We start from the raw sequence: 23,565 nt of genomic DNA, 5'->3' as shown, positions 1-23,565 counted from the left end.
CAAAACTCCGAAAAATTACCGTTGACGCTTAGTTTTCCTCTTACATGTACAGATTCCGGGTCGTGATTAGATTAAATTATAATGATGCAAACGGTTTCCGGCAGCATTTGGGGCCCCTAGTTATATGAAGTTATATGATTCAAACTTTCAAGTAATTCCAACATTTGTCCTCCTCCCCTGAAGAGCGAACTAGCGAAATTTTACTGCATTCCTTATCATATAACTTATTTACTTTACTACAGTTTTTCTGCAAGATAAGACTCTACTGCCCATAAAATGTACAGTGACATTTTTTTTTGTATTTCACCAAATACGTTTACACTTAATAGAGAAACAATTGTCTGCGAAGAAAAAGTATCTGAAGTACCGAGTGAGTTGGTTGAGTGCATACCTCGAGATCGTCGCTGTCAAAGTGACCGACGTCCAGGCGGAGACAGAAGCGCTCCGAGTCGTTGGTGAGCGATGTCCAGACGGACGGTTTCAGCGGGCTCCCGTCGAACAGCCTGCGCCGGATGTCGTGGTAGCGGTTCTCGTAGCACCGGTACTCGCGGTCCAGCCGCGAGTACTGGTCGTTCAGTCGACTACGGAGGTCGTCCAGTTCGTCCGACAGCCGGCTGCTCGTGAACAGCGACGACATGGCGTCCCTTATGGTCCTCTCAGCCCGCTTTAGTCCAAAATCTGGGCAAAAAAGACAGAGAGATAAGGAAAAACCATAAACAACGCGGTTCTACACATACCAACAGTTTGACCTCGAAGACTGTGGGAACCTCGCGAAAACAGCTCCAGGAGGCCTCTACTGTGTTTATGCTCTGATGTATACGCTTTCTCTGGCTGTCAGTGTGAACAGTGTCAAAATTCGAGATGTCACCGTAATGATGATGCGTGACTTTCAGCTGCCATTTTATGCCCCCAAAATTTTCCACATATTCTGGTAATAAGCTTGTCTTTTTTTCTTTTGGAGGTCATTTTTTACGTTTTGTTTACCGTCGCGATATCAATACCCGTAGGTATTCACTCGATAGGCTTCTAGTTTTTGCAATTAATGTTGGAATACACAGCGCCATACCGGTTTCTGTGACAGTCTGACTTAATTTCTGCAAGCGCAGGGCCAATTTTTAGAAGCAAGCTTTCGCTATGCATATCCGAAGCTTAAGCCATTTCTATCCCAATACGTTCATAAAAAAATATCTTACAATCCTCGATCCTTGTCACACAATTAAAACGTGTCCTATAATGCTGGATTTCTGTAAGCATAAGCTGCCTTGTGGACTGCGCGTGGTCATGCTGGGATTATTAACGTCATGGGTAACCAGCTAATGGCTAACCTTTAAGAAGAACAAGATTTGCATGACCACTGATTAGCAGCCACATCCGCAACATTAACCACGGGTCAATTTCTTGAACTCAAGAAAATGCGAATTAGCTTCCTACGTTAGGTCCTTAGTGAGGGGCAGACACGTGAGCTTAAACTGAGGACAACGCAGCGAGCTATAGAAATGGGAATTATGGGTACAACGTTAAAACACTGCAAGAGAGAAAACAAACGAGAGTTAATGATATGCTAGTCGAAATCAGTAATACATGGTCATGGACAGGAAATGTGCAGGGGTAGTCAAAAGTTCCCAGGCCGCAGGTTCTGCTTTTGGTCGGCATATTCTGGCACTTCAGATCATATTAAAACCATCCATTATCTCTTAGATTAAAATTATTTTAATCTAAGAGACTAATCGGATGGTTTTAACTATGACTCTCGAAGCTGCCAGAATATGCCGACCAAAAGCAGAACCTGCGGCCTGGGAAATTTTGACTACCCCTGTACATGCAAATGCAAGATAACCAATGAAGGTTACTGACTGGCAATGCTTAGTCTTGCACCATCGGAGGTGGGTCTTTACTGAGTCCAGGACAGGTGGAAAGGAAAATAATGAAGGAGAGAGAGAAAGCGGTTGAGTGGCCAGCTTCGCACATCGTTTTATAAAAATGGGAGAAATTATTTTTCACCGTTGCGGGTTATAGAATAAATGCTAATGGTTCTGATAAAACACTGCCAAATTGCCAAAACAACACAGAAATGTTCTAACAACCCCTGACAGGATTAAAAGACAACCGCCTGCTTTGTATTCGTGCAGTCCTTAAACCTTCGGGCGCGAGGGGTCTCAGACCCCTCCTAAATACTGGCGGCGGGTCTCAGACCCCCCGAGACCTTCCTGATTTTAAGCCCTGCTGACTGGACCCCAAGGGAAGGCAAGCGCCGCTAAGGGAGGCAAGGAGTTAGTTGGGCGGATGAGGTTAAGAACTTTGCAGGGATCGAGTGGAAGCAACTGGCACTGGACAGTGTTAGTTGGAAGGCTGCTGAAGAGGCATTTGCCCTGCAATCGGCATAACCAGGCTTACTACGGTGACTGTGACGACTTTCGAAAAAAGAGACAACCATCTGATTAGGCGACAAATTTAGCGTCCAGTTGTGTCTTCCTATGGTCAGCAGGCAAAAACGAAAAAGTCCATAAAAAGCAAACATTCTTTAATGAACATTTCGTGCAATAAAATTAATTCTGTTTCAACTGATGACAGAACGTCCTGAACTTGATTCGATGCGTATAGGTGAAGTTTCCTGTCTTACTAAAAGATGTCGCGAATAACTATCGACCGAATAACCACTGAAATCCACTGGCTTACTGCCAAAGAGTGGCGAAATCACAACAGCTTCCGTTTCCATGGTTAATTGGCACTCTTGACACCGAAACAAAAAGCGAAAGGGCATTTTAGTTATTTGGAGAAGTCCAGGATGGAAAGTGATCAGCCAGCTAACGAATTGCAAAGCCCTTTCACATTCGAAGCAGAGCACATCACCTAGCCTGTGGGCGCTTGATCTCTTCCTCCGCCGCCTCAGACGAAGCTATTGTAATGCTTTGGCTTCCAGCCTGTGATAGTGTGAAGGCGTAAGGCTGTATGAATGCCCAATAAAGAAAATGAGTATATTCCAGAAAGGGTTGTAAAGCTTTAGCTTCCAGCCTGTGATTGTGTGAAGGCGTAAGGCTGTATGAATGCCCAATAAAAAAAAAAAAACGAGTATATTCCAGAAAGGATGCTCCCAGCATCTCAGTGCCAGCCATCCCTAAGTTTAGGGCCAGTGGAACATATGCTTGAAGCACCAAAATTTTAACGGGGACCGCATATGCGCCACCCGGAATTCTCACGAGCTCCGCATAACTCCTTAGACATCGTAAGAAATCGCATGAGATTTAAACGGAAACCGCACGGTGAGCACATGAATTTCCGTATTTTTAAGCAATAGCTTGAAGATCCCATGTCGCAGAAAATTCGGCGTCGGCTTTGCCATTGTTGCAACAATAAAATTCTGATTGGTCCACAGGGTCGTGACATCACAGTCGCGCAGGAATTTCAAACACCCCACCCCGCTCACGTGAAACCCGACGTCACGCTAGACAGAAAGTGATTGAAACATGACACGTAATAAGGATTAAAAGTCTCCACGTGCCTCAGATTATTGAACTCTATAACAAAGGCGGGATTCGAACCCTCGAACATTGGATTGCTAGCGATACATGCTACCGACTGAGGCTCCGCGAGACACGATTGCACGGCTTGAGAATGAGCTGCGGGTTATATAAATTGAAAAGATGCGATAGGCGGAGAGGGATGTGTTAAAGAGACGTACAGATACATTACGCACAATCTACCAACTGTGGGTTTACTCCAGACGATGAATGAGCCATGTTTTAACTGAGGGTTATTTGTATGGTATGCTAATGTGTATATGTGCAATTAGAGAGGAGCACAAGCCGCTTTCGGGTCATACACCCTTCAGGCAGAGCCTAAATGTTCCTAGATTTTTGTCATATAAACTTCGCCTTCCCATAATTGAATTCTCGCTGCTCACTTGCACCATTTCTGTACGGAGGGACTAAAGCTGCTACCAACAATACACGCGGGGTACGCAGCAGTGTATACAGTACAAACACTTGTCACTAAAGCTGCTACCAACAATACACGCGGGGTACGCATCAGTGTATACAGTACAAACACTTGTCGTGTTAAAGAACAGTTCGAATCTGAACCGTACAATATCGTGAAATCACAATGCGATCCTTATCATTCCTAGTTTCATTCTGCCTTTGAGGAAAAGGGACTGCTCTTGGCAGTTCCGTAAGCTCCATTTACTCCCCCCCCCCCCCCCCCCCCTTCCCCAGAAGAAGAAAGGCAACTAAAGAATGCTTTTCCATTCACATTTAAGTCGAAGCCATTGGAGAGCAGTATAACAGCAAAACAACGTTTCTTTTGTTCAGGCCCTCAGCCTTGAACGAATGCATGTCATTCATGCTCGGCTTTTCGCTTCCAGCGCTTGAGCTGCCCTCTCTAAATTCCTCGAAAAAAGAGCGAGACGATCTTATGTTTTTTTCTCCGGCGGAGATGAAAACACAACCGAGCGCTCACAAGGATGTGTAGGCGCGCGTTGTTGCCCATCCAAACCAAGCAAGGAAGGAAGGATCACATAAGAACAAGAACTGAGCCTTGTTTGTACCATGTTGTACGTACGCAGACGAGTGGAGCCGGTGAAGCGGATAAGCAGCCACCGGGCATCGACGTAAACAGACGAGCCAAGCCATACTGCGCGCCAACAGAAGCCGAGATTTTGAAGCATGCACGCATTCTATCGTGTTTCTTTCTTTTTATTATTATTTTTTTGCGTCTGAACGAGAGGCCGCCGGGGCGAAAAAAAAGTACCAAGACAGAGTAAAACGAACGACTCGCAACGTGAAGGGTTCGCCTATGCAGAAAGAGGAATGAGGAAACGGCGGTGGCAGACGTTTTCGAAAAACGAGGAAGGCAAGCTTCTGCTGCAGCAGCAGCACGCGCAAACACGGAACAGAACCGAGACGGCGAGGGGAGCGGTAGACGACGCCCAGGGGGGCAGCGCGGCACGAGTAGGAATAGGAAAAATAAAAAAAAAGAGAGAAAAGGAATAAGGCATGGCGCGAGGCAATGTCGCGTCGTGCCCGATAGCACCTGGCGGTGTAGGCGGCGGTTGGAAGAAAGGTGGGGCACGCGAAGACGCAGCGATCTCCGTTCCAGAAACGAATAAGGGGGACGGACTGTCGGTCGAATCAAGCTGGTGTAGAAACGACGTGTATAGGCTTTACGCGCAACTTTGCTGTACTCTGGTGTTGTACGAGTCATCCGAGCTAAAGTAGGTTACTGAGCAGGGAATAATTTGTTATTCCACGGCGGACCGAAGAGAGAGAAAGAAAAGGGGGGGGGGGGGGGGGGGGGGGGGCTAATTAAGCGTCGTTTGGAGTGGCTCAGAGAGAGGTTGCTTTTGTGCAAGGCAAACTGTTGGGAAAGAAGGACGGAGAACATGTGCACACACTCTACCACCACTGCTGCAAGGTATGCACTGTGCACGACTGTCGCGACATTTATCGGATGAGTTTGGTCTCCCTCGTGCGCCTTATGTTTCACGGAGAAACGATCGATGGAAAAATATCGAGATCAGCTGGGAATTTTTGTCACCTGTTGACAGAAGAAAACAAAAAGGGTGGAGTTTCTTAGGGTTGGTAAATGGGTCATGAAAAGCAGACCGACGTAACGGGTTGGTACAAGAAACAAGTAAAAGCAACTCAACAGAAGTGAGCAAATCGCTTCAGTAAAAGCAATGGGTAAACAGAGCGTAACGAGGACCAATGACAGGTAACGGTAAAGGGCGGGAGGGCAGTAAATGTAGGTGCAACAGGCAGGAGTTCCGGTGAAATTAGACATAACACAGTCTTAGATTAAAAAAACTAAATAATCTAACTAAATAAGGAGACAGCACACGGACCAAATAGATAATACCTACAGAATGATGCAACACAAGGTAGGAGTGAGATGTCTAGTTATATCGCTTTAATGGCGTCACATCAACGCATGTTCTAGTGCCTGCATCAGTTTTCATAAAGCCAGATAATTTCCAAAAGAATAGCTAAGGCACGGAGCCAACAGTGCCACCGCTTACCACACAGTGCACTGAGGAATACGTCACCGTATAGCATGTTACGTCAGAATGACGCCATAAAAGGCTCAGGACGAGAATTGCCTTGGGCGTCACAAAGTGTTATCCTTCATTCCAGTTTCCACACAAGTAAGGAATCGTCTCGCTGGTGCGTCAGCTTTTCAACGTCGGTATTCTGGCAATCAGCGCACAGCTGGCAAATGCTTCGACGTTCTCTGAAATTATGCACTCGAAATGCAGAGAGAGCAATAACACCAAACCGCGTATGAGGGACCAGTCGTGAAGATAGGGAGGCTTTTCAAACACGTATAACAACGCGTGAGTAAGATAAAAACAGAAGCAACAAAACGCAGAAGCAGGAAGCAGTCGGCTACGGACCTTTAGAGAGCTCGAAAAAACAGGTAAGCATTGGGCGGAACTAAAATGCGTGCGCCACTTCGTCGTAACCGAATGCCAAATGGGAGGGCGCGGACGCGATCAGAGCCGAAGGATAAGCACGACCACGAAAAATTCCATCGGTCTGCTCATCTGCGGCTCGTTTTATTGTTCCTTGTGCAATTTATTTTCTTTTTTTGATGGATTTGTTCGTCCCAGACTCGATTCACGGTCAGGCGTGCAACTGGGGGGAGGCCGGCCGCTGCTGCTCTTTGCGTAAGACATCATTCACGATTTTCCGGGCCGCCGGCTACGCCCACGTACCCGCTGGACTCACGTTCATGAGACCAAAGCGCCCTTCCCGAAAGAGAAGGATGTGCGAGGAAGAGCTTAATCGAACTCACGAATTTCTGAGGCTGGTAAGTTATGGGATAGATGCGCAAAAGTATTTTGCTGGTACGCATAAGAAACGCTGGATGACACTGCCGCACTGCCGCCCTACAAGAGACCATAGTTTTGTTGTTGTTGTTGTTGTTGTTGTTGTTGTTGTTGTTATTGTTGTTGTTGTTGTTGTTGTTGTTGTTGTTGTTGTTGTTGTTGTTGTTGTTGTTGTTGTTGTTGCTGTTGTTTTCTTCGTTGTTGTAACTACTGTTGAACAGGCTTGTACCGGTTCGATCATCAGCATCATGTGCAATAACAAAAAGATGCGCTTGATTACTGCATTCCCCAAGCACTATATCCGAGATCTTTTCTCTCCAACTGTACGGTAATTGGTCAAGACGTTTCTTTCTTCATAATACTGTGTATCAAATTCAACCTTACTCATGATCAACGGCCAAAGATGCCTTAGCACCTTGCTCTTTAAGCTGCAATATTCAGAAATCGCAACGAATTGGTAATTAGACACAGAAAATGCGGTATATCTTTTCAAGTGTCTCTTTTAAATGCTCACAAAAGTTACCTGACGGCGTACTTCAGTCGGGACATTCCAAGACATCATACGCTTTACTCAGGTAATCCGGCTCATTGGAAAAAGCGCGAAAAGCACGAAGCATCACGTAGGGGCAGGCGCACTGCACTGCAGTGCGATGTAAGTGCTCTATGGGACCGCATTGCACTCAGAACTTTCAGCCATCACATCCAGACGAATGTCGATCCGCGTATCAAAATGTTTAAACCTACGGCTGCTATACTGAACCCAATATATATCTCTAGCATCCAGCGAAAGCATGGCTATTTAGAGTATTGTTTCTCCTATAGGTAAGGAGCCCAGCTGTGAATGCTTTAGCGGCGGCGGACGGAACGAGGAACTATACAAAAACAGCTGATCGTCAATAAATTTTCCGACATTCCGAACTCTCGGCATTATCGCCGCACAACGACATACTCGTGTCAGAGCGCTAGACAGGACGAAGGGGTCGCCAGAGCGCTATGCCACATTCCCTGTCCTACAACAGCCGCCCGGACGGAGAACAGGCTCCATAATTAACGTCGGAACTGGGCGACGAGCGTTGACCCTGGAAAGACAATACGCTCCTGTCTACCGATTCAGGTAGGAATGTGCGTCGCATACATTCCAGCCAGAGCCCCTGCTGCGATTTTTTGCGTAGGCCGTTCAAAGAACCAAACGCCGAATTCTTTTTCAGCGCGCGTACACGGTGCATTCTTATAGAGATGATCTTGATACCGGACACAAAATGCTTGGAAAGAAGGCGATTCTGTTTCTCTCAAAGGGACGCTGATGACTCACTGGCATTGGCCCTTACGATTTATTACTGCGTCCTGTCTAACTACAAACACAAGTCTTTCACTTAAAATGCCCCTTTTGCAGTCGCGAAGAGGGACAAAATCAATACACGCGCTACCACACCGCTGCACGCAGTTATCGCACGAAAGGTGCGATGACGTCAAGCGATGACGTATACCATGTTACACTGCACCACCATCTACTTCCGATCGGCGACTCATGTATAGTTATGGCATGCGGCGTCATCATCAATGTCGCAGATTCGAATGCTGTTGCAGGGGAAAAATGAATTCGGTTTTAGTCGAAAATTCCTGAGCTCCAAACATACCTTGCTGCGCAAATAAGCTCAACGGCCTCAGATAACTCCGAACGATTGAACTTAGTGTTTTCTCGAAGTGTTTTCACGAAGTGTTTTCTCGTGTCCATCCAGGCATGTCCTTCCTGGTCCAGCTCGTTTCGTCGGTACCTGAATAATGGCGCGCAATTTATACTAGCTATATCACTTTTCAGGCAATAAACACTTTGTGGTTGGTCACAGTTTGAGCAATCATTTTTCAAAGTGGGAAAGAAAAGTGCTCTGGAACGTTCCAAAACGTTTCCAATTTCTCTGACCCAAAGCCGTACCGATCGCAGTACCACAGTGGAGAGCGATAGGGACGGCGGTAGCAACCGCCACGGAGGCGCTGCAGAAAGACTGGAAGAAATAAATATATACGAGGTGATTCGCCAGGTAAAAAAAAATACAATAAATAAGAACACCTGAAGCTGTTCATGCCTCTGCACCAAGCTTTGTGCACCGTGGTTATTTTTGCGGACCGTACAAGTCTGCCTGGTCACAAGCTAACGACTCGTATGGAAAGCAACAACAGATTTACTGAGCTCGAGAGACCTAATCGCCTTTACAAGAACAACTTATAACGCTCCGCCGATTTACGGAGTCGAAGAAGCGGCAGAATTCCTTCCCACGTTCCTCTGTGTTACAACATGTCTCAAGTGGCGGCAGAGTCTGTTTGACTACCTTGAGCTATAGGCCTGCTTGACCCAGATACTTTAACCCAGACACCGCTGTAGGTGAAGAATCCTTATGTACAGCTGACGTTTCATTGATACAACCTCTCTATCACAGTCAGGGAAGGCACAGAGAAACGCTAAAAAACATAGTGCTTCGCTGACATGAATTCAACCAGGATGATTCAAGTCAAGAGGTTTTGCAAAGCAGAGTGAACATATCGCTGTCAACGTCAAGGAGCTACGATTTAGCGCTTAGATATATCTGCGAACGCAGAATATGCGAGCGCGTTGCTCGCTTCGCTGGCAATTCCCTTCCAGAGCTGCCTTACAGTTCAAAGACTCCAAGTCTAAGCTGGGAACAGCACATTAAAAACATCTGTCGTAAGGCCAAAGGAAAGCTGTATTTCCTCAGAAGAAGATTACGCAACGCTCCTCCTAATGTAAAACTTAATGCATATAAAACGCTCGTCAGACCAACCTTAGAATATGCTGACATTTTTTGGAGTCCACACCAGCTATATTTGATAGGCAGACTAGAACGCATTCAAAACATAGCAGTACGCTTTGTACACTCAAACTTTTCCAGACATTCCAGCGTATCTAACCTACTTCACAAAGCAGATCTTCACAGCTTGGCACAACGTAGAACAACATCAAGACAAAACTTTCTGTACTTACTTTATCACGGTAACTGGAATATATCAAGAGAAACATATCTCCAGAAAACATTTCGTCACTTTTCCAGAACTAACCATGCGAAATCCCTTCATCAACCCATAAGCCCCCCATATTAATGCTCATAAATATTCTTTGTTTCCATCGGCTATATCTAACTGGAACAAACTGCCCTCGGCTGCTGTAAACTGCAACTCAGTTGAGTAATTCATAGATCATGTCAATAGCAATGGTTCATCAGTAATGCCACCGCGATAAAACTATGATGCTGACTTTCATTTTGTATTTTTTTTTTTTGTAACTATACTTGTTTCCGTGCTGAACCCTCTATTTTCTTTTCCCTGAATTGGCATCATTACCACCACGATGTCACTATGATGATGAATTCTTATTTTGTAATGTATATGTACCCAACTAGTTCCCCTGTAGTGTCTCCTTTGTATCCACTCCTGCATGGGCCCGAGAAGGGCCTGCAGTATTTGTAAATAAAACATAAATAAAAAAAGAACCTACTCACTTCGAAAATAAGATAGAGAAAAAACTAGTGGCACATACCTCGCAAAGATTCCTCAACATACTGTCTTTTTCTTTTTTCTTTTTTTCTTTTTTCATGTTGCCACCGGCGAGCTCCGTATTCGATGTCAAGGAAGGATACTGAAACCCCTTGGTGATACGTGCACCTCCATTGTCAAAGTAACCCAGCAATGGGCTTTATAATTCCCAGTCATATAGTAAAACCCTTACCGTCCTCTTAGAGAATAAAAAAAAATTAAATTTGAGCACAACGTATCTGCTTACGGAGACCGTGGCTATCTATAGGTACTTTTTTCTAATCGTGAAAGAACCACTTTCATTAGGAACGGAAACTCTGCAACCAAAACAAGGCCAAAGAGGGACATAGGGGATATACAGGGTGATTTCGCTAGTAAAATGCGTATATCGAGACCAATCTCTCTTTTTTTTTTTCGTCTTTTTTTTTTTTTGCGGTTCCTAAGGTTATGAGAGCGCTAACAGCCAAACAAACACGCGGGGACGTAAGAGAAGAAACCACAGTACGCGAGTCTACGGGATCAAAGAGAAAAGAAAATCGATGTCAACGCAAGCTTCTGATTTGCGAGACACCTCTAGTTCGTTTCTTGGTCCTGTTTTCCAACTTATCTCCTACTTCTCGCTGTAAATTTGCTGCTCTATTCATATAAACTGCTATACAGTCTTCTGCAACTTTATCGGGACCGTCTTCGAAAGGTTTCCCGCCTCGACCCTGATGTGGACAGAAACCAACAATTTATCATAATACATGGACCTGCCAGAAAATAGATGCAGTGCCGATAATTGACAACGCCACGCCGAAGCAGTGGGAAGCTGCGCTGTCCAGTTCGGAGTCGAAAGACCAGCTTTGGCTGATTGAACGGGCCAGCAGGGCAGCAAAGGCCGCGAACGTCCTGGACTGAGGACCCAACCATGGGGGCTCTAGATTATTTTTCTTTTTTGCATTATATAAAGTTCTCTCTCTCTCTCTCTGTCGCTGTCTCTCTCTATCTCTGTCTCTCTCTCTCTCTCCAAGACTGTTCCAATAAAGCTGCCGAACACTGTATACTCTCTAGCAATAGCTCTCGCACTGCGCAAAGGCCACGTTATCCCGCCCTTCCGTTCATAACAGTGGCAACAAGTCCTTTGCGATAACTACTGAGCGCATTTAGATTGACTGTGAGGTTATTAATTAAGTACGATCTCTTCGTCAATAGATGCGCCTGTTGCCGCTGGGCAAAAGTCACCGCAGCCAGTAAGTACCAGCATATCAATTTTTGTTCGGAACAATAACCAGCTCAGGTTGCTTCTGGATAAAAAGCGGTACGTATAGTCTGAAGTAAAATACGACAGCTTGGGCGGGGCGGTTGGACAGATCAATGATATAAATGGAGAGCGACCCAGGACAAGCGCGACACAAGAAAAGAGACACACAAGCGCTATAGTATACCTCACATTCAAGGCTACATTCCAACCACATTGGGTTGGAATGGTCTTCCAGAACGCATCGCTAACATATTTGACCAACTAAGATTCAAAAACGAATTGAGTACCTTTTTTTGCAGTCAGAATAACTCTTTTATATTGCGTTCACTGTGGGCAAGTTGATTTCGCCTAATGCCGCTGAGTATTGTATAATGATATAATCCTCGGTTTATTACTTCCCGTGCATGATCTAATATTTATTTGCAGCTCCAATTCTGTATTACTGTTCACTTCTTTTATTATAAACTATGTACCATTGTTTCTTTCGACATACTGTAACCCCTCCTTAGCATGTTCCATGTTTGTAACCTGTGAGGTATTTGTATAAATATATAGTCTGAATGCATAGACGGTAACTGGCGGAGATAGCTACAAATAAATGGCAGATGGGTGACTTGGATAAGGTATCGAAAAAGGCTCCTCCCAAAAAAAGCATCCTAGTAGGTACTAGGATGTCAGGAAGATGAAGCTTACCGTACGTTATATGCAAGACGCTGGACTCGTCGTGTTCCTGCGGCCTGTTTAAGTGAACCGTGATATCGCACTCACGGTCTTCGTTTACCGTCAGTTAACGTTTTGAGCACTGGCACAGAAGAACACTAGCAGGGGAATGTCTGGACGAAGCACACAGTGGGAAAAGGCCACAGATGAAGAGGGTATGCGGATTTGTGCATACGGAGTACTGCTGTAGATAGGGACGCACACGACACTTGACGTGTTACTGATCTGCGTATAGGCGAAGTGTCAAGCACCAGCAGCATCCGTATCGCTCTCCTCTCTCTCGACGTTATCAACCGGCCCGCAAGCACGTTGCGTAGGCGTTGCGCTCACTTACTGTACATGGAATGTGAAACATCCGATAGTGTGACGCGTTTCCACAGGCCCATTGTTGCGATGAAGAGGAAATATGCACTAGCCGACAATACTATCGCTCCCGTTCGCAAGGCTTAGCTAAATAAGCTGTTTGGAAAAGAAAAATACGCGACATATAGCTGTTTCGGTCTTGAATGGAAAGGCAAGCCACGCAGGAAACCGACAAAGCTCAAAGTTTGAGAAATAAAGTAAGCAAGGTAGAGATATCCAGATTCAATTTCGTCCACTCCACGAATATTTGAAACACACGTGACTTTATAGGGGACAACATTATGTTAGGCATTCTCATGTCATAGAAGGATAGACTGCACAAAAACGACAGTATTAAGAAAGAACCGGAGGGTAAGAGCAAAATTCCGTCCTATCCTCTCTTGTCACTGCCTCGTTTCTACCCCGCCGGGGTGGCGCAGTGGTTACGGCGCTCGACTACTGTGCCCAAGGATGCGGGATCGCATCCCGGCCTCGGCGGCCGCTTTTCGATTGAGACGAAAAGCAAGGTGCCCGTGTGCAGTGCAATGTCAGTGGACGTTAAAGAACCCCAGGTGGACAAAATTTCCAAAGTCCTGCACTACGGCGTCTCTCATAGCCTAAGTCGGTTTGAGACGTTAAACCCCACAAACCAAACCAAACCATTGTCTCTCTCTTTTTTTTGTGCGTGAAATCAACCTTTTATTGTCATGAACCAATTTGCCCTACGACACATCTTCTTGAATTTCATGTGGGATAAGTTTCACTTTGCGGCCAATAAGAGTATTATATTCATGCAGTTCTTCCAGACCACAAGCACCATGTAAATTTAGGAAACAGCACATTCGAAAATGTAGAATCAGCTATTATGAAGGGCATATATAGGTGTTCTGAGCAAGGACTGGCATCTTCAAAACCCATCCAAACCCATTTACAAACAAATGAAGGAGGTCAAAGTAAAAGCTGCTTGCTCGCATCTTGATTGGTACCTGGTCTCTCTTATACATATCGACAGACAAGTGGCGAAAATCACTCTAGAAAAGAACAGCAACATGTATACACCGCAAAATAGGGGTTTAAATAATAGGCTTCACGATTCGGCGGTGATCTGGTGCACGGAAAGTGTCGGAGAAACGAAACGAATCACTTAATCTTGGAGTGACGTTCTACAATACCACAGGCTGTCAGAAATAAATATCCACTGCCATGGAAACAAGCACGTCACAAGAGATCAAGGTGTGGAGACAATTGTCGACTAGCGCTTACCCAAGCCTTATAATCACCTACATTTAATACACTCAGCCATGTTTCAAGAGACTCGATCACTGCGTGGAAGCCCGCCTCACAGTATGCCACAGTTCCTTGTATTGCCAATAATTAGTGCAGTGCTCGAAAATCTAGAGTCAGCACCTAAGCAGTGGGAGAAAACCCTAACCAGATCGATCGTGGAGGTCCAGCTACAGCTGATGGAGCGGGCAAACTAGTTTTTCGTGCCACAGGGAAATGAACCAATAAACTCTTTTCCCTGTCATCGCCTAGAAGAGATGCTCGCAGCGTGCGCAAAAGAAGCGAAAAACATAAAGCACGTGCTAGCTCATATCATCCATGTAACAACCTCCGGTCGAATGTATCTAAAGTGACGATATCTACATCATTCCCCTCGTGAATAAGCCAAGCTGTCTACAGACGAGCATCATTCTTGGCTACTTCTCAACAGCCCCAACAGTCGTAGTTACCCAGTTCCGACACCACCACAGTGAGCTGCCGAAGCAACAAGGTTGGCCGGTTGCGCGGGCGTCGAGTGTTACGGAAACCTCGTTATTATGCAGCGGTTGCTCTCGTGGCAGCGAGCGCGCTTGAGTGTCGCAATTTCCTTGTTGACTGAAACAGCCAGACCGTATACATATATGTACCACGCTCTCACACGGACACGGCGTAATGGAAGCCACCGTGAATCACCACGTAGCGACCACGCGTAAGAGTCATCCGCAATTGACCGCCTCCACCACTGACCTAAGCACTAAACTTGGAAGACCGCCCACATCTGGATTTTTTTTTTCTTTGCACACTATGGAAGACGCCAGTTTTGCCTCCGGCTGCTGAGGTGGGAAAAAAAGTCGCGAGGTTATATTTGTTCTAAAATTCGTGTAGCCGAAGAATTGCGATATGCGACTAACCCAACATCGCATAGTTAGCACTGCCAACTATTAGTCCATTGTAATTCAATTGGCTAGTTAAGCGGGCGAGTTGGCGATGCATTTTTTCAAAAAAACAGCGCGAACAAACGGGAACGAAAGAAAGAAACCACAGGAGCAGCGCTTGTTCCATTGTGAGTTAGCTGCGGTCGATTATCTCGCAGTAATTCTTTAACAACGTAATGATTGCTATTTTAATGGCAAGGTTCGTGGTAGTGCAATTCATCTCCAAAACACGAGCTATCTGTAGCACTTTCAGACATTTTTGTCTTCGAGTGGTTTCAGTCGGTCTCAGCCATGCGAGAATCGGTGAGACTGAGAGAAGAAAATGGAGAATAACGACAATTAAGTAGAACCTTGACCTACTAAGTATGCGGCAATTACTAAAATGGAAGGCTGTCTAAATCGGGATACTTACTGTCGTTCATCCACATGTGCAACGTCGATAACAGTTCATCAATTGAAACGCAAATATATACTTCATTGGAGCCAACTGCTGCGTGACCACGGGAAGATAGAAACGACCCTTAACGCACTGGGAGTAGCTGAAGGAGAGAAAGTGAAAGAGATCGAACACACACTTGTGCACTGCGCCCAATGTCTGTTTTCTTTTTTTTTTTTTTTCATTTAAGCTGTACTACACACAGAAATAAACACTCCGCGCAATTGGCATGCGTTATGTGGCCAATGAGCACGTGGGCCGCGAGAGCAACAACCGGCATTCGCCAACTACTACAAATGTTCTAACTACTCAAGAAAACTTCAGGAGCATACAAGTCCTTATTGTACACATGCAAGGGCAAAACGCAGTTGTAACTTCAAAATCTTAAACTCTCAACTCACCACAACTGACTGTTCGCAAAAAATAATCATCAAATGTCGACGTTATATGATCATGCTCCGGATGTACTCTCATGTGGATTTGAACCCGTATGTTTTTGTTCTGCGACTTTTTTGTAATTCTTTATAGAAGAACTGTACTACGGAAAGAAAGCTTCCGCACTACATTGATTTTCCGACCATGATTGTCTCATGACATAAGACGCATTAAGCGCCAACCCATAGCTGCGCGCGCGCGAATTCGGAGGACATTCATTACAAATAGAAATATAGGGCAACAAATATTTTAGCAATAGGGGCCACGTGGCATCGATCATTAACGTACGGGACCCAGGCTCTCGCAATAGCGTTCTACTGATACATTATCACTGTTAACTCAGCTATGGCTCCTATTATGCAAGGTGAGGGACAACTATACATGCTTACTAGTCCTTCTCTTCCGAAAGGGGGGATACTCGGTTGTCTTTTGGTTGTTGTTTTTTTTTTTTCGTCTAGAAAGACTAGATTGGATAAGCAGCTGCGGTTCGACTGGGCGTCCGTTCCCAACAATAAGACGTGCTGCAAACAACACCTGAAAAACTGCTGCAACACCGAAGCAGCCTTATCCATATATAGCATTCAGCGTACAACTGAGATGAATGCGCATTCTGGCATATAAAACAAGAGCAGGGGTCGGGCCAAATGAGGGAACTGTATTTGGGGGTAGTTAGTGAGCTTTAATGAGTGGCCTCTCGTCCCCTTTCGCCTCGTCCAGCTGCACAAACGCAGCCATAGTGAGCCCCGATCGTTCTCGGTCAACAATGGCACCCTCGTTATCCCAGATGCAACGGCCCCTCCATTGTCCGTTGGTGCCCGCCCGGCTTCCGCTGTTCCTTTGTCTCAGGGCGTTTTCTTAAGACTTCCTGAGTGACGTGCGGGGAACGAATTGTAAACGCGCCGAAACAAACAGCCGCCGCGAATCACGCGACCTCCACAGAAGACCGCCTGAGGCTTGCCTTCTTCAGACAGCATCGCTGTAGACGACTATACACTAAATGTTTTGCGATGCCAAAACTCGAGGGCACCCCAGAAAAGCTTGCCAGGTTAAGTGCTGGCGAAATGCGGATTTGGAGACGAATATGGCGCCATCTATTAAAAGAAGCGCGGCCTGTATTAGTCGCTGTTTTATGACCGATAGACATCGTAGCCGGTTACTTATGCAGCCTATTAAGACCGGTTTTAAAGCTCCAGCTTTCCTATAGCTCATGGAACGCGATAAGCTATACGACCAGTGCTAGTTGTTGACAGTAAAAATGTTTTTGACGACAGTCTAACTTGCGAAAGTGCACTTAGTTGCGAAACTGCAGCATAGCTGAGAGGAAAGCACGTGTCGGATATAAGCCAAGAAGGTAACAGCAAATACCACTCAAAGGAGACCCTCCAACCAAAAACGTTGCCTTGACGTCAAGGCCAACAGCTTTACTCATTTAACGGTTACAACTAGCTAGTTACTTGCAAGAAGGCGAAAAAACGGTTGAGCGCAATGCCATGAGTGACGTCACCACAGCGGTCGTCATTAGCCTCTTCGTGTTCAACTACAGCTTGTAGCAGTCGCAGTGGCCGAAGCATAATCTGCAGCTTACAGCCTTTTGTCCCGAATAAAATTTTAAACATAGAAATACGTCGATTGGAGCGAAACTAACGATCACTAGGGAGAAGCTGTGAGCGTTATTTCAAACGTCCTACCTGGTCTGTAATCAGTGGCGGAACAAGGGCTCCTGGACATCTCTCACAATTGTACAGCAGCGTCGACAAATTCCCGCACTCCTCGCCACACCTTGCATGCTCGCAACACACATGCCTGCAGCTAGCAGTGGCTATCCATCCGGTCACGTTGTTTCTCGTGCATATCTCACCCTCTCTCTCCCTCGTCTCGTCGGGCGGAAATCAAGAAACGTCGGCTCAGCACTCGCTATCTCGCCTTAACGAATAGCGACGGACAGAAAGATACATACAGAAGTCTTCTGTACAGTATCGCCTCTAGCAGTTGCTACGGGGCGGGAAAAACGTACAGCAGCCTTCGAGTGTACAGTGCACGGAACTAAGATCGTCGCAAACTCTCTCTACAGTGACGTCAGGTTTACGTTCCGGCTCCTATATTTTAACGTAGCGCTAGCGGAACCTGTCGGGAACGCTGGCAAGCGATCAATCAATGGAGAGAGGAAGAGACCACTTTTAAACGCGTCGTCGCAGTGCGCGCGAAAAGTAGACAGGCTGTTTTTTTTTTCTTTCTTTCTTTTTTGCCGTGGTTACTATACTTCGCTACTGAGAGAATCCAGGCTAAAAGCGAAAGGTCGAAAAGACCTACACATATTGCTTTTTAGAGAGTAGTCGCGTTGCTACACCTGTTCGTCTTTCAGTGCAAACCAGTTACTTCCTTGGAGACACACTACAGTTGTCAAAGGTAAACAAAGTCAGTGTTTCGGAAATTAAATGTACGTAGAACGCGCACTGAACCCAATGCGCGATATCTGCACTAGCGTAGAGTAACTGAGACTATTTTTATTTTCCCCTTGGTTAATTCATTAAGCTGAATTACTCAACTTATTTTAATACTGGCAGCAGACCATAGGCGTAGTACGCAGTCTCATGGAGGACTTTCAGAAACAATAAATTGTGTCCAGCACGGTATGTCCGATGTAGTTCTATTTTCCATGTTGCAGAAAAAGCGCGCGACATAAGGAGTAGAAAAAGCCACGCGGAGGACGCAGTTGAGCACTATTATTGTGCCGCTCTCAAGCGTGTGATAGCCGAACAAGGTCGGCTGCAGCTTGACTGTAGTCATAGTGATGCGACCGGGCATTATGCCGGTTGTAGGTGTCCTGTTTCCGTCACATGGCGGCGGAAATGAAAGCTCCAAGCAGAGCGTTGCAACTTGACTGAGGCCATGGGAATACAACCAATGAATGCTCCTAGCAAAGCGTCAATTCATTCTTTGAAGCAGAAGGAACAAGCTGGTTTCATCTTTTCTCTAGCAGACTTGATTGCTTTATGGCTTCCGGAACACTTGGCCAGTAGCATGAATTAGCACCGTTGTACAATTGTGGTGCTGGCGAAGACTCTTGAGAGTTCCTTGGACTGCCAGAAGGTCAAATCAGTCGATATTGTCGACCATAAACCCTGACTGCTCATTGGAGGGTAAAATTATAAATTAAAGCTCAGCTACTTTGGTCATCTGATGAGAAGAGAGGAGTCGCTGGAGAAAGATTTGATGTTGAGAAAGGTTGAGGGTCGCCGGAGAAGGGGTAGGCAGCGAACGCGATGGTTAGATGGCATCCTCGAGGCACTGCAGATGAAGTTATGTGATGTTAGGAAGATAGTGAGAGACCGGAAAGCGTGGCGTGACATGGTCCATAGGGTCACGAAGAGTCGGACACGACTGAACGACTGAACTAACTAACAATATGAGCCGGAGGGCCAAATTATACCTGCAACCGGCATAATGCTCTCTCATTTCGCCGTGCCTATAGATATACTGCCACCAACCTTATCAATGCGAAAGCACTCAGACAGACGCCAAAGAGCGACGACCTTGGTTATGCATGAATCCTGAATGCCCTGCTATAATGTGGCGTCATAAGCCATGTGTCCTAGCGCGGGTAATTCAAACACTCTGTTCGTATGGTATCTTAAGCCTAACCGGCTTGAACTTCGAACAAATTCCATCCACCGCGCGCTTTAGAGCAGCATTGGTGTCATTCGAGTCGGTTTCGTTGTTTTTTTTTTTTGTTTTTTTTTTTGGGGGGGGGGGGATTTGAATAGCAGAAACCGCGATTGTCGACAGGTTTTAGTTGGAACGCGGAAGAAAAGACTGCGTGACGCACATTGCGTAAGAAAGAAGTTATTAAGTGGTCTCTTGAGGTGCTCTACAACTCTGCAGCCAATATATCTTAAAGGTTGAGCGACTTCAGCAATAATTTAGTTATATGGAAAATAAAAATAGCTTGAGTTACTATATTTTCGCTTGTGCCAACATCATGCATCCGGTTCATTCGCATACGGAAAGCCTTTCTTTTTTTTTTTTTTTTAATCTTGGCTCAAATTACGTAGAACAACCTACACGGGAACCGGAAGCCACACTTACTCCACCCGAGTACAAACAGTTTCCGCTGGAAGTCAATAGATGGTACACCTACTGCCGGCTTTAGCGTTGCGTGAATGTAAGTGATGTTAATTACATTGCATAATAACACTAAGATTGACGATATCTCAGCAGATATTCAGTTAATGGGACTTATTAGGCACCAAAATTTATATACGCACGACATGATCATAATTCTAAAGCAAACAAATCGACCCAACGAAGGGCATATGATTTCTATGTCGAGGCTACCAAAATTTATATACGCACGACATGATCATAATTCTAAAGCTAAGAAATCGACCCAACGAAGGGCATATGATTTCTATGTCGAGGCTAGCCCTTTCTGTCCGCGTTTTATTTTTTCTAGAGACGCATTTGTCTACTCGTACAATAGAAATCAGCTACTACAGGTTACATCCCTTTAATATGCAGACAGCGGTAGCTGAAACACAAGAACATGCATCTTGCGAATCAGAAGCACTTTTAAAGGCGATGGAGGCTCACATGAGTTAACGTGGCCAAGAATTTATCCGGGATATGTGGCTAGCCGTAGCTTGCGTATACAGTTTCTCTAACATACTCGGCCTGATGATGGGGAGATGAAAGTTGGAAGCCTGAAGAGATATCAGAACTTAATTTCACATGAGAAACAAATTAATATATGTTTATTTGGACAGAAAGATATACACAAGGTAGCGATTAATTGCTTCAACCAGCGTCATAATCTGTTTTAACACTATTTCTTTGTATTTCAAAACAACCTCACCTCAATAAAACTCCAAAACGCTGTTTATAAGCTTCACGTATAGCGGGGAAAAAGTTCATTGTCGCCGAATCAGTATGCCCTGTATGAGATGCGAGAATAACTATTAGGAGACGTTGCTACATTGGCTGCTTTCATGATTAACAAAAATTTTTAACAGGGTGTGCATGCGAGCGCATAAGACCGTTTTCATTCGTTGGAAAATGCGTGCGTTGACTTTAGACAATGTCGCTTGTTTCGAAACTTCCGATACCCTAATAGCTATTTATGTGGTGAAAAAGCGCTCGTGCTATGCCCTTCTACTCTTGGTTTCCGTTTTTCGCGCTACCTTCAAATTGAACCAGATTCAACTCGCCCAACTTTCAACCTTACTATTATACGTTTCTTCTACAACGGGCTCTGTTTCGAGTTTTAAATCCCAACTCTCCAGTCCAGCCTCGCTGGCCACCCTAATAGCTATTTATGCGGTGAAAAATCTCTCGTGTTGTGTCCTTCTACTCTTGGTCCTCGTCTTTCGCGCTACCTTCAAAATGAACCAGATTCAACTCGCCCAACTTTCAACCTTACTCAATAGAGCGTTAGGAGGGGAAGTGCTTGCCACCGGTACCCGTGCTCGTAACTCTATCACAACAAAGACGAGCGCTCGGCTGCACGCAACTAACGAAAAGGAAAGGATATCCATGCATTCCATAGCTGCGCTCGTCTCCGCCGCATCTGCTGCAACACACACGAGTGCGGAGCTCAGCCACCCCCGCACGCGCCAAGAGCAAATTCCACAGGCGGCGGCAGCAGCCTCTAGCAACGGCACGGCAGCCATAGCAACCAACGAGGCAGATGAGCTCGCTAGCAGAAGGCGAACGCAATGAGTGACGTGGATATAAGCGTGTGTGCGTGTACGAACAAAATGTCGGACGCCTGCGCACAGCTACACTGCACGCGACATGATACGTTTTCCTGCCCGCCACCATCGCACTCTTTCTTCCTCTTGTGTGCGAGCGTTTGTGACGTTCAGTGATGGGATCCTCGTTCTAGCATCCTGTTTTCTTTTGGTATTGTTGTCGCTGCTGGTGGGCCGCCATACGGTAATGACGCAGTATCGAAAACCTGTTTGCGGGGACAACAACGATATTTCTGCGAAACGCCAGCTATGATGGATAGATACGTTGAGATTCCGTACCGATAACAATGGCCTTGTTTTGAACATAATGTTCGGTGCAATATGCGACAGCATGCTTCAGGGCTGACACTACCATGGCGGCGGAACTTAATTATAAATGTAGCAGTTTAGGTAGCACTGAAACGTTGAAGCAGTATTGCTGTATTGCTTTTGGTGAAATGTCTTTAAATAGTATTCTACGTTATTTTTTGCTATCCGTTGCGAAACGTTACAGCGATGGAAGAACACTGTCCAAGCCTATATAAGCATTTAAACAACGTATACACAACTTTCGCTAAGATGATAGAATGACCCTCCAAAGCCAGGCCAGTCAATCGTGAGGGTACAGAACTTCAATCGACACTATGCGGAAAAGCACGGGTCAACGAGGCTGACATTCCTTAGAGGATGCTGCAGCTAATGTGGACAAGCATGTTCGTCTTCTAACCGGATTTATTGGTCAGCTGTAAAGGAATTTCTAAGTGATGGGTGACATGTTAAGTTCTCAAGTGAAATTTTTGGGGCTGTGATTGCAATCAGTGGCAGGCATCATCTCAAATATTTCATTGCATTGTACTGCTATTTGAAAAAGCCTCATTACTGCACGGACAGTGGGAATTGGGTCTGAGTAATTTGTTTCAAAATATTGCAACTTTGTCTTATCGCTACTATTTGAACACTGCAAAAGAATTACAAATCCCACCGTTCTTCTGTACTCATTGTTTGAACCAAACAATAATATTTCAGTCACATCATTCGCATGATGTTATGTTTGAAAGTTAAGGCGGTATTTATCACAACATATACTTTTTGTTGAACTACAACAATGACTACTGTAAGCTGCAGCGTTACTGTGAATTATGTCACTATTTCATAACAATATTCTAGTGCTCATTGCTAGCCGAGGCTATATTTAACAAGCGGGTTCAAAATGTGATTATAGCAGCGTGATTAGAGAGGATGTATTTACTGCGATCTAAGTCACGTGTACGGTGGTCACGTGTGCGTTAAGCAAAATCGGACTATTCGCACATAGCAAATGCTGTCCTCCTTAAAATGCCTCCAAACTTGACATTAATGAGGCGAAATAGAAATGTGAGTGACAAACGGGAGAGACGAACGCACAAAAAAGACAGCTGTTATAGAAACTCCTTGTGTTTACTGCTACATGTTCCTATATAGCAGAGTATCTGCACTGCTGTTATTGAGCGACGCAAGTATCGCGACCTCCGTAGAACAAAGAAAAAAAGGAAATTTTTAATAAAATATTAATTGCCTCGGGGTATTAGATGGATATCTGATGAAGGATGAAAAAATAATTAAATTCATGGAAAGAAGTTTACCGATTTCGGCTCTATTCATTCATCAACTAGCTCATTCCAGAGTGGACGGTCGTCGCCACCGCAAGAGTAGGGGCTGACATACCTTATCCTCCTATATCCCAAAGCTCCAGATATTACATACCCTAGTGAAATACTTCCGATACGATAACAAAAACAATGATAGCAATGCAGCGATGGCGCCTGTAATCTCGATGCTGGTTGCCCAGTCAAAATGTTTCCCAGCTAACTTTATTGCGTTTGCTGTAGTCGATAACATAAATTTTTCTTGTGTTGTCGCAACCGAGATAAGGGTTCCTACAGTCCTAACCACTCTATATATATATATATATATATATATATATATATATATATATATATATATATATATATATATATATATATATATATATATATATATCAAATTCTTATAACATAGCACCACCAACACCTCGCTTAAGGTAAAAACAATGATTTAGCCAAAGCTCCAAGCACGTT

General features: G+C 45.1%; 1 protein-coding gene across 3 annotated transcripts in view; it reads right to left on the bottom strand.

The window, feature by feature from the left end:
- LOC146172956 (uncharacterized) overlaps positions 1-23,565 on the bottom strand; it is a 34,544-nt gene that overhangs the window by 4,045 nt on the left and 6,934 nt on the right. The window contains exons 1-2 of one of the 3 annotated variants that reach the window (XM_084584267.1): positions 17,432-17,562; positions 392-678 (exon numbers count right to left, since the gene is read on the bottom strand). In XM_084584267.1, the coding sequence (XP_084440393.1) occupies positions 392-678; positions 17,432-17,471 (327 nt within the window). In that variant the 5' untranslated portion in view covers positions 17,472-17,562. Of the gene's footprint in view, positions 1-391; positions 679-12,305; positions 12,554-17,431; positions 17,563-23,565 lie in introns of those variants that run through there. The other 2 variants (XM_084584269.1, XM_084584268.1) reach the window with 2 other exon arrangements.

This window comes from Amblyomma maculatum, chromosome 11, assembly GCF_055883805.1.
Source record: "Amblyomma maculatum isolate TAMU_Amacu chromosome 11, ASM5588380v1, whole genome shotgun sequence".
In the NCBI taxonomy this organism is placed as follows: Eukaryota; Metazoa; Arthropoda; class Arachnida; order Ixodida; family Ixodidae; genus Amblyomma; species Amblyomma maculatum.
Note: the sequence above shows the minus strand (reverse complement) of the source record. Positions and strands in the feature narration are given on the sequence as shown.